Here is a 12,050-nt window from a genome sequence, read left to right as displayed (position 1 = left end):
CTTTTCATAAATTGTTGGGCTTATTGTTTGACTTTTTTTGTTTTATCAAAAAATGTTTTGTTGATGGGTGTACTCTACTAAGGACAGAGTTGTAACCCCTCTACTGTTCTGTTGTAGGCCTAAAATGACCCCTAATATAACACTGTAATTGGGAATAATAAACCATAGACTAATTATGCCTTTCTTTGACACCACAGAGGGCATCAAGTATCTTGCTTATCACTGAATAGTTTTTATTCTATGTTCTATGCTATGTTCGTATATTATTTATCTTATCTTATTCTTCTACCTGTAAATACTCAACTTTTTCAATTTCAAAAATGTACCTTTATATTTTTACATGTTTGTTGTCTGTCACATTATATGTTAAAGCACCATCAGACCACGGCAAATTCCTTGTAATGTATGTTACTTTGCAATAAACTGTTTCTGATTCTGATTCTGATTCAACACTTGTCAACACGTCATGTTTATTGAATGAAGTTAATGGTCATGAAAATGATCTTATCTAAAAAAAACTTTACTTTACTTGCAGAATTAATAACTTCCAAGACGTCTGTATAGATGCACTGTGAACCACTCGTGCTGCACAGACGCTTGTTGTGTTCTTACAGCGACTCAAGCTCATTAAAACCAACAAAGCTGAAACCGGACTTTACCTTCAAAGTAAAGGCGTCAAATTACGACTTAGAAAACACATCGTGAAAATACGCTATCACACGTCGTTATATTGAAGTGTAACCTGTGGGCAGCTTAAGACGAAACCAAAATTGTCATGTTCACTTACTTCAAAGGTTTATAGTGACATGTACTGCATTGTTACCCCACACAATTATATTACGCGTTCGGTATTTGTCTTATTTTGGAGGGTCCAAGCGGAACACCCACGTTTCAATCTGCCTCTCTTTACCATTATCATGTCGCCGCCATATTTGATCCCCGAATAATAAAAACAAATGATATTTTGTTTTCGGGAAGAAGTTATGAAAGTGTAACAATCATCTATCGTATACCAGAAATCAGCGTAATTAACAGACGCCCTTTTAACATCGTCGTTCTGAGGCAAGTATACCACGATATATTATTATTAAATGAATTTCTTTATAGCTAACGTTAACGGTGACAGCAGCAGGACTATTAGCAAGTTAGCCTGCTGCTGTCAGTTCAGAGATAGCGGTCTGGATACGTGTGGTGATGTTCGGGCTGGCAGCTGTCTATGTTACAGCTGTTATTGTTTGTCAGTAAACATCCCAGCTGAGTGGTCCTCTTCCCTCATGATGTCTGCACTCTTCACTAGCGGATGTGGAAATAGCTCATTTGCTAGCCGCGACTTCCACCGGAACAAATCTGACTTGACTGGGTGTCAAACTATAATTTTTATATATTTTCCAATGATCGTCCATGCATCTTCTTCCTGTTTTATCGATTTGATTTGTGTTGTTATAGTTTGTCTATCTAATAACGTTAAGCCGCGTAGAGCTGAGTCAAGCTTTCGTTTCTGTGTCAAGACATTATAAGTATATTTTCACATTTGCAAGGTGTTGATTGATTCTGCCACACACTCATTATACACATGAATGATGGGTAGATCATTTAAAATGCATGGATGGTCAATTAAAATGCATTATGTTCAGTTTGTACGTGCTTATTATTTTCCTTGTGCACTACCACTGTAATTACTCACACATTACATACAACAACAGTGAAACAACAGTGAAGTATATTTACTCAAGTGCTATAAGTACAATTTTGAGGTACTTGTATTTTACTGAAATGTCTCCATTTTGTGTTGCTTTATACTTCTGCTGCACTGCATTTTCTGCTTCACATTAATGCATTACTAATAATAATCTAATAATTTAATATATAGATAATAATTTAACACTGACAGAAACCATTTTTGTGCAAAATTAGTAATTTAACTTTTGATACTTGAAGTACAATTTACTACTAATTCTTATGTACATTTTCAATGCACAACCTTTACTTGTATTAGAGTATTTTGACATTGTTGTATTGCCACAGTAATCTCAGGGCTGCAGGCAACTAACAGATATTTTCATTATCGATTCATCTGTTGATTATTTTTTGTCAATGAATCAATTAATTGTTTAGTTTTTGTCAGATAATAGAAACCCCAATAGTTTCCCAGAGCTCGTAATCATGTCTTCAAATTGGTTGTTTTGTTCAACCAACAGTCCAAAACAGAACAATCTTCAATTTACAATGAGTGCAAAACCTCACATTTGAAAAGCTGGAAAAAGCGAATTGTTGGCATTTTGGCTTCATAAATGACATAAATGATTAATTGGTTATCAAAATAGGGGTTAATTAATTTTGAAGGTCCTGATTTTCTGAGGTGCAAATCATTTGCTAAACACAAGACAAACCAGTATCAAAATACTGTGCATTATGAAAAGAAGCAACACACGCGGTTACATCAACTTGTGCTCAGTTGAAATGTTTCTTCTTACCTGACTGTTTGTCTCATTGTGTTTCTCCTACCTGCCAGCAGATGTCACTGGTGTATCTTGGGCAGCAGCTGCTCGAGGCGGCGCGAACCGGACAGGATGATGATGTCAAAACTCTGATGGCCAATGGGGCTCCTTTCACCACAGACTGGGTGAGGCTGATATGCGTTAATTATGGAATAATCTTCACACTAATCCGTAATGAGATGAGTGTGAGCGCTCATCTGCTGCCAAGAAACAGACATTGTCAGCTCTTATTGTCGTGTTGGACTTTGTCACCGTGCAGCAGCAGAGTGACAGTAATGCTGAGGCCTCATGTCGAGCTTAAAAGACAAGAAAACATTGAGCAGACACTTCATGAAGGAAAGCACAACACTCAGATACTTTTTACTGTAATCTGTCTCTGTGTACACGTTTATCTTCGATGCTTCAACACTGTTCAAAAGAGGAAAACCAAACATGTTGCATGCTGGTGTAGGCCAACAAGGTGGCTGTGGATGTGCAATGAAAAAGATCAGTTTCAGTATCGTAGGAGTACAACCGGCCATATGTCTGTGAAACCTATGAAACTATAGTCGAGGGCTCAAAGTTCCTAGTTAACTATTAATCTGTACATTATTTTCTTGATTAATCTCTTAATAATTTGTTCTACAAAATGTCAGACAACAGTGAAACATTTTCCTCGCAATTTTATAAAGCTCAGAGTGATGTCATCAAATTTCATATTTTGTCTGACCAACAGTCACAAGAAAAAAAATCAGGTTACGGTCACATAAGACAAAGAAAAGCAGCAAATCCTCAAAACTGAGACACTGAAAAATTACTTAAACAATTAATAATTAATCAAATTAAATTATCAAAACAGTTGCCCCGTTATTTTCTGTTGATTGACTAATCAATTAATGCACTTTAGCTGCGCTATTATCCCTGTGTTATACAGGCGCTCAGTCTAAATAGCAAAAGGGAATAAAAGGGATACCAGCAGTTGCATCACATGAGTTGTTTTGATAAACCTCCATTGCACCGTAATGTTTTGTTTTATTCTTTTTGTATTATTAATTAATTGAATTGGCCCGCAAACTGATCAAATTATTGTCTTTATGTACTTATTACAATAATGGAAGCTGTTTAAATAATTTAAACGTACAAGCCCACATAAAAAATCCACAGGCACCTTCTCTGACTCTTATTATCATATCTATTTATAACATTCATTTATAATTTACTGCTCACAGGCACTGTGTACACCACTAATGCAGTTTTATTGGATTTCCTCTTCCTAATGCCACCGTCATCTGCTATACTAGGGCAGATAACGGATTGAAGGTGTCAAAATGAATCAAATTTAAAGTGGAGTTCTGTCCTTCATCTGTGACAGTATGTCACATTTTAGAAATGTACATAGAGGAGTAGATGCAATATTAAAGGGCACATGATTTAGTGATTCATGCCACATTCACATGATGTGTTCATTTTAAAATAAGGGGAGAAATGGGAGCTTTCACCTATTTAGTTTTTTAGAATGACAACATCCCTTATCATTTATATGTATGACTTGAAACTCCACCATTAATGACATGAAACAGATTTCTTACTCTTTTTCTAAGTAAAGCCGACTGTGTGAATGTAACAGATGATAATTAAGATTTCTGTTACCTTGGAGTGTCAACATTGGTGGATTAGCTGTCATGTGTGCCGCAGTGCATGGTGCAGAGGGGCGGAGGGGGGGCCTTTACTTACTGGCCTTTGACAAACTCCTACATCAGTTGTAATAACTCTGAAAAATTAATGTTAGTTTTTCTTGGTTGGCAGTTTGTGTTTACGGTAAATCTGACATGTTGTGAGCGCTTCATCAGAGCAGACTTACAGATGTAGGTGGGTGGGGGTGGGGGGGGGGTGTTACATTTACAACGTAATGTCATGAGGAGCACTGCTCAGGTTGTGAAAGCAGCTGCATAACATGAGCAGCGTTTTCAAGTCTGAGAAAATGACTCAAATGACATCAAGAGAGTTATCCTGACAGAAAGTTTGACAGATGTGGGTGTTTACCTAGAAGGAAGGGTCTGTCGAAATTTATTATATTATAGGAAATCAACTTAACTCATACGAGGGACTAAATGTCAGAATATCTGTCCCTCTTCTGCATTTATTTGAACCTTTCTGTACCTTTCTGTTTCTGAAGAGTACCCAACTTAATTGCTCTTTTAACTCAGCTAGGACGAGTCCTCCTTGATATCCATGACTAACATCAACAGAAGCCTAAAAATCAGAGAAATTAGTGTGGAAGTCAGATATTTCAGCTTCTGACCCGAAGATAATAGAGATTTACTTTATTCTTCTTCAGTGACTACTATAGAGACACTGAACGTTAGCTGTGATTGAACTCAGCAGGCCCCAGATGTGATGGTGTGCATCTGTGTGACTACAAATGTTGGTACTGAAAAAAGCGTGTTAGATAATAAAAATGATCTCACAAATCTCGTCACCTCCCGCTGCTCCTTTACATGTCTTGTTCCGTCTCGCTCTTCCTCCTCCTCCAGCTGGGCTCGTCTCCGCTGCATCTGGCTGCCCAGTACGGCCATCACTCCACCGCAGAGGTGCTGCTGCGTGCCGGAGTCAGCAGGGACGCCCGAACCAAGGTGGACAAGACCCCTCTTCACATGGCCGCCTCAGAGGGTCACTCCATCATAGTGGACCTATTAGTGCGGGTGAGGAGGGACGTCTGTGTCAGTGCAGTCGTTGCGTTACTGTGTGAAGAGTTTCATTGCTTTGAGGATCAATGTGATTTTGCAGTTGTATACTGTGATGTGGTACCAGTTCTTCCTCGCCAGACCATTTCGTTATGGGCCTGGCTTTGTGCACGGAGCATTGTTATGTTAAAATAGAAAAGGGCTAAACACAAACTGTTGCTACAAAGTTGGAAGCACACTATGATCTTAAATATGACTGTATGTTGTAGCATTAAGAATGTCCTAAATTGTATGATGTGAGACTTACACATTTCATGAAATATGACGATGGTGTGAATGTGTCACAGGTGAACTGGTTTTAGTGTTTGAAAAGACCATTTCCTAATCTCTGCTTTGGATACAAAAACATTTGAAGCTTGTCTGAGACTTCAGCACGTGTTTTAAATGACCACGTCACACTGTTTGCAACACTGTTCGATTGTTTACACTCCATCGTATCTCTCCTACCTTCTCATCACTTTCCCTTTTGTCTCCCTCTCTTTTGTGGTCTTTTCCCTCTCTCGCCACCGGGGGGCGCCGTGCACCTGTGCAGAACGGCGCTGACATCGACGCCAAAGACATGCTGAAGATGACGGCGCTGCACTGGGCGGCTCAGCACGGCCACAGGGAGGTGGCCGAGCTCCTGCTGAGGTGCGGAGCAGACGTCCACTGCCTCAGCAAGTTCGACAAGACACCCTTCGACATCGCCATGGATACCAGCGACACTGAGCTGATGATACTGCTACAGGTGGACGGGGGGGGGGGGGGCATTCTGGGAGAGAGAGACAGACATTCAGACAGAGTTGAAGAGAGAAAAACAGGAATGGACAAAGACATTGAATGAGATGTGAGACAGACAGATGAAGGATAGAGAGACAAGGATGCATGATGAGGGGAGGGAGAGGAAGATTGAGGAGGAGGGGAAAGACATGGATGAAAGGACAGACAACTGAGAGGGAAGGGAAGGGTGAGGCATGCAGGGAGGAGGACAGAGAAGCAGAGACGAGTCGAGTCAGGTCATCTCTGTTTCTGTTGGCGTCTCAAACACGTCTTTGCAAGGTTAAAAAACAAGACCGGGAGACATTCCCAAAAAGACAGAAAATGACCCAGCACATTTCAGCCAAGGCAGGTAAAAATGAAGATGCAGAGGAGAAACGGCGAGAGATGGACAGATAGATGAAGGCGGGGAAGACAAGGAGACATAGATGGATAAATGAGGGGCTTGTGAGAGAGGCAGGGAGAAAGATGGACCGAGATTAGGGGGAGAGCGAAACAGAAAGGAGGGGGAAGAAGAAGAGAAATGGGGGAGCCGAGGAGATTAACAAAAAGACTGAAAGAGGGGGAGAAAAGTAAAAAGAGAAGAAGAAGACAAAAGTGTGAGACTGCAGGCGCAGACGTGTTTGCACAGTGCCTCTGTGATTTCAAAAATACGTTTGATGTTTTCTAAGTGCGACTAGCGAAGCTCCAATCGGACTCTCACTGGCGTTGCTATGGTTTCAGTGGCCATGCAGCTTCTCTCTGTTAGACAGCCATGTTGCAAACAGTTCTTACCATGACACCCGCATTTAGACACCATTTCACACAAGATCGGATTAGGCCTCGTCTTTGAAAACAAAAAAAGAATCCACGCTAATAATTAAAATAACGGAATTGTGGTAAAGGATTATGTTGAAATTAGTAGACACAGTATTTGGAAAAAATGAGATTACGGAAGGCCCACATGCTCTCCTACCAAGGCCTTACGTAACAGAGGTGTGTGTGGGCCTTCAGGTGGTACGTAGGAGGTTCCAGTTAGCGTTAGATAACTCCTCTCCTTGGTCAGGACTCTTCAACCAGCCAGGATACAGATAGTAGGGCCTGGAGCAAAAGCAGCTGGTTGACCCATGCAAGATGGCTGAATACAGAAGGGCACTGACACGCGTTTATGAAACATAAACACCCACCTTGGCCGTGAGTGCGAAATGCTCCCCTGAGGGCTGAATCACCGTGACTGCACCATAATGTGTGTTTATTATCTGAAATAAACTTACTGCTGTGCCCTGATTAAGTAAAGCACTTTCGTTGCCAAGAAAACAATTGAAATAGCTGCGCTTTTTGTTATAGGTGGATTTGTTATAGATTGAGACGCAACATTAAGCCACAAAAATGTTTAAATAATGACATTGTTTCTCTCCCTCATCAAGTCTGTGCAGATGAACAGCATGATTACATTTGGTCGGAAAATAGGCCAGTTTTAAAAAGGAGAATCATACCATCAATGAAACGAGTGGCTAAACGTGTCCGTTTCAGTTACAGAATACTGATGTTATCCACTTTGTATGAGTGATGTCAACTAAAGACATTAATACTAGATGAACGTTCTGTTGTTTTGTGTGTAAACCTGTTATCTCAGTTTGAAATGTGGAGGAAAAATGGAAACAATTGGCAAGGTCCTATTTTATACATCAAAGTGTTCCCGTGTTTCATTTCATTTTAAGCCCGTCAGTTTTTAATTAAATTACACATGAATCTAAAATGTAAAAAGAGATCAGAAATTGTATTATAGACCACTTTGTCCCTCAAAAAGGCTTGTAAATGTCAATTAAAGAAAGACTTCTTATTTCTTGAATGGAATCACATATGATTTCATTTGAAATGTTCTTCCTCTCTTGTGCAACAGATCACTTTGTAAATTATCATTAACTGCAACATGATTCAGTGTAACCACAACTCCTGTGTTATGTGTGTGCACAGGACGGCATGCAGAACCAGGTGAACATCAACCCAGAGTCCCACTACATCGTCAATACTGGCGGGCTGGTCAACCTCTCAGAGCTGATCACCACCACCAAGACCACTGCAGGTAGGCAGCACACAGGCATCCGTCAGTTATGTTCAGGTGCAGCGATGAAGTACAGAAATGAAGCGAGCAGAATGCTGAATAACCAGCAGGTGGAAGGGAAAATTCAAATGCGTGCAGGTGGGAAAAAAGAAACCTCGGGAGACTTACTATGTTATCTCAAGAGACATGTAATCATATCTGACAACAGACAAGAAACACCTGGACTGGACACCATCTAGAACAGAAGCAAAATGGCAGACAGGTGTAGAACAGCAAAGGAGGCACATCCAATAAACCACATTATTCATCCATCCATGTTTCCCTTATTCCTGTAAAAACAACAAACATCAGCTGAATTCATTTAGACTTTTCTTTAACCATCCACAGAGTGTCTGAAACTGTCAGCGTGTGAGTCTTCTTTGTACAGCAGCGTAATGTTGGTGTAGTCCTTGATAGCAGCTGTTATCCAACAATACAAGCCACCTGTTGTCTTCAGGGAAGTCAGAGGACGCCACGGCTGCCGAGTCGGTGGAAACAACCATCCAGCATGTGGTGGGCGACGGCGGGCAGAGGGTCATTACCATAGTGACGGATCAACTCGGCAACCTGCAGCCAGCAGCCCTGGGCCAACAGTTCATCGTCACCCTGCAGGGGCAGCAGAGTGAGTGGGCAGCGCTCTCCAGTACCGATCAGGACCTAACTGAGAATAGGGATGCAGTGATGACATGAATGCAGATAGTGTCTAAAAAAGCAGAAATATACCAACAATAAAAACGAGACACACATAAGAAATTAGCCGGTTAGATGATTACAATTCTGCAGACGTTACACACAGACGCTCAAGCAAAACAGAGGCACTGAAATTACATGGGGAGTCTTAAAGTTATAGCTGCTGGGACTAGTTCAGACAACCTCAAGATGACATTGCAGTTTTGCGTTTATTTGCATCTTGAATTCAAATGTGACCCATGTAAAACCTTGGAACTAATCCTGAATACATATCGCTGTAAGAAAAAGCTGCTTATTTTATATGTAACGGAAGAAAATACAAAACAGATGTGAGAAAACCAGCGTCTTAAGACTATTTGACATGTTGGAGGTCTAGTAAGGGATCGTCCATTCAGTGATAATGTCTAAATATGACAAATATCATATTATAACCCGGGTCTCTCGGGGGAAAAGAAGCAACTTAAAGCCAGATGCCACTTCACTGACAGTTCACTGGTTGTAACTAGCACTCGTCCGAGACACTTCTCTGTTTTGCGGTTGCAGTGGTGGCTTTGCCAGCAGGCTCCATCACGGAGGAGGTGGTGGTACAGGAGCCTCAGCAGCCCACGTTCACACGCAAGAGGAAGACAGACCCCGCAGCCAATCACATCAGCCTAATAGGCAAGGTAAGCCAGGAGTGTTAAATCTAGGAGGATTAACACAACATTACGTCTCAGTATCTGAGTATATTCAATTAGCTTGTTATTGAATACAGAAAGAAATAAGTGATTCATTAATTTGGTGTGTGCGCTCGTTTTATCTTGTACAATAAGGCTTATTACATTCCAATTAATTTCAACCTGAAATGAATCGTAATGCAATATTTTCAGGTAATAATTACCTGTTTCCAACTTGTACGCAGTTCAATAGTTCGGCTACATATGAACATGGTTTATAAGTTGGAAGCTTCTATTTTATACATTTGCAAAGTTCTCACTTTCTCACAGCGACTGGATGATTTAGACACATGAACCACAAAGACAACACAACACAACATGGAGCTATTTATCCCTCATAATACCATGCAGCTGAACAGAGCCACTATGGACAAGTACTGGTTTACTTTTAGTTTGTTGTAAAACATGAATGAATTTCAATCACTAAGTTCATTTGACTGTGAAAAACAAATTTAATTCAATTTTATGCTTGAACCACTAATCAGTTTGCTTCGTTTCCACAAGGTCAAAGAAAGTCGTGAGCAGCTGGAGCGGCAGCTGCAGGAAGCCAAACTTCAAGCCCACGAGTACCAGCAGCAGCTCCTGCAGAAGGAGCAGGAGGCCGAGCAGTATCGCCTCAAACTGGAGCAGGCCATAGCCACCAGTAACAACAGCATCACTACACACAGCGCTACAGTGAAGCAGGAGGAGGAGGAGGAGGAGGTGCTGGTAGAGGAGCAGCTAGAGACGGAGGAGGTGAAAGAAGGGGAGACGAAGGACACGGAGGAGGAGGATCGTACAGAGGAAACCCACAAGTCTTCCCCCTGTCGGCGAGGCCGAGGCCGAGGGAGAGGGAGAGGGAGACGCAGACGCTAGCTGACATGTGTCTGATAATCTATTTAATTGATTTTATAACCTTTTGTAAAGAATTAGGAAGAGCTGCACAAACCTGAAGAGGACTTTAGTTTGAAGGGAATAGCTTGGTTGGTTAGTTCCAGGCACACTCTGAGCCTGGAGAGGAAGTGGTTGGCCTTTCAACACTTGGGATCACCTGTAACGTCATGACCAGCCTCCCAACTGAATGAGTCCTTTACCTCCTGCAAATAATGACTATTACATCCCAACATTTTGCCTCAGCCAAATACAAACATTTTAAGAGGAGAAGAGTTTACACACAAAAACCTGCCTGCCAGAAGTTTACAGACGACTAAGGTTAAGAAAATGTCTGACATACTTGCATTGTAGCCATGTTGACAGTTACATCATCTTAAATACTTAACGCTGCATTAATTCATTTTTTGGCCACTTTGGTGCAGAAGAGCTCCACAACAAGCTGTCAGGGCTTTTATCCGTAAACAGCTGCTTGTAAGAAAACGAGCCAATCAAAGTTACGTAGGTAGGATTAGGACCAGACTCGTCTTCCTGTGCCAGAGCCACAAACATGGCTGCAAGCGTGGATGAGACTGCAGCAGCTGTACAGGTCGTTGTAAGTTGACTTATAGAAATAACAACTCTTAAATCTGCATATTTCTTTGACATGACAAACGTTAGGTCGCTGCTGCTCGCAATCACAGCAGATGGGACTGATACATCAGTCATTACAGATTGATTATGGCAGAAATCGGCTGAAATGTCAGGCAGGTTTGTCACTCCAAGAGACGCCTTTTATGTCACACGTCTGATCCATTCTTAATTTTAAAAAGTATTGATTTGTGGAGCTCAGGTCAGATGGCAACACAAATGTTAGGTCAGCGAAGGAAAGTGACAACTTTTAATCAATCGTGGACCAGATTTTATTTATTTGTTTAGTTTTAATAATAATTTTTGGGGCATTTTATGTCTTTATTAGATAGCCAGCAGTGGAGAGAGACACGAGGAATGACATGCAACAAAGGTCTCAGGCCGGACTCGATCTGACTTCACGTCGCATTCTCACATTGCTTCAGTACAGTACGTCTACCTCCCATTGAAACAAACTGCTACCGTTAGCATCACTAGCTGTGGTTATTGTTACTTTGAATTTATTGTTTGCTTAACTTTTGTTCCTTCAACCCTCCGTGCTTACAGAATTCACCTTTATAAATATGTGACAAAAAAAAAAACACCCCACACCCCAATTCCTCTTAATATTTGATCGATTTCTTCATTATTCTGTGTTGTTTTTTTGTAAGTATTTGTACAGTTTTTCCGGCAGGACTTGTGATGAGGGCCCTCAGACTGTGGCGTGTCACTCGGTGGAGGTGCACAGTACGGTCAGAGATAATCATGAAGCAATTACAGTAAGAGCACTTCATGCTCTCTTATCCAGGGTGACCTACAGTGAGCAGATAGGAACTCGGTGTTGTGCTCAAGGACACTTCAACAGAACGCGTGGCAGTTAATGGGCACACCTTATCTTTTCTGGGAATCCAACATGTGACCTTTATGATGGTGGAGAATATTATGGGTTTAATATGAATTACAACAAGGCAGATCTGTTTTTTGAAGGGGAGTAAAATGAGGTGGTGATGTTGTGAGATGCTCTCACTCTGAGCATCAAAATCATGAGTGCAAAGGTACAGGCGCATTTAACCTTTATAGTGGCAGCGTGGGGGCCATTTTCCAC

At 41.3% G+C, this 12,050-nt stretch overlaps 1 protein-coding gene across 1 annotated transcript; it reads left to right on the top strand.

Annotated features, from left to right (window-relative positions):
* Positions 1-2,515: 2,515 nt before the first annotated feature.
* LOC139290069 (GA-binding protein subunit beta-2-like) lies at positions 2,516-10,321 on the top strand. Its single transcript, XM_070911759.1, has 7 exons — positions 2,516-2,623; positions 5,012-5,179; positions 5,754-5,948; positions 7,934-8,042; positions 8,518-8,682; positions 9,294-9,415; positions 9,971-10,321. The coding sequence occupies exons 1-7, from the start codon at positions 2,516-2,518 to the stop codon at positions 10,319-10,321; spliced, it is 1,218 nt and encodes a 405-aa protein (XP_070767860.1).
* Positions 10,322-12,050: the final 1,729 nt, after the last annotated feature.

This window comes from Enoplosus armatus, chromosome 9 (genome assembly GCF_043641665.1).
Source record: "Enoplosus armatus isolate fEnoArm2 chromosome 9, fEnoArm2.hap1, whole genome shotgun sequence".
NCBI classification, from domain to species: domain Eukaryota; kingdom Metazoa; phylum Chordata; class Actinopteri; order Centrarchiformes; family Enoplosidae; genus Enoplosus; species Enoplosus armatus.
This window is presented reverse-complemented; position numbering and strand designations above follow the sequence as displayed.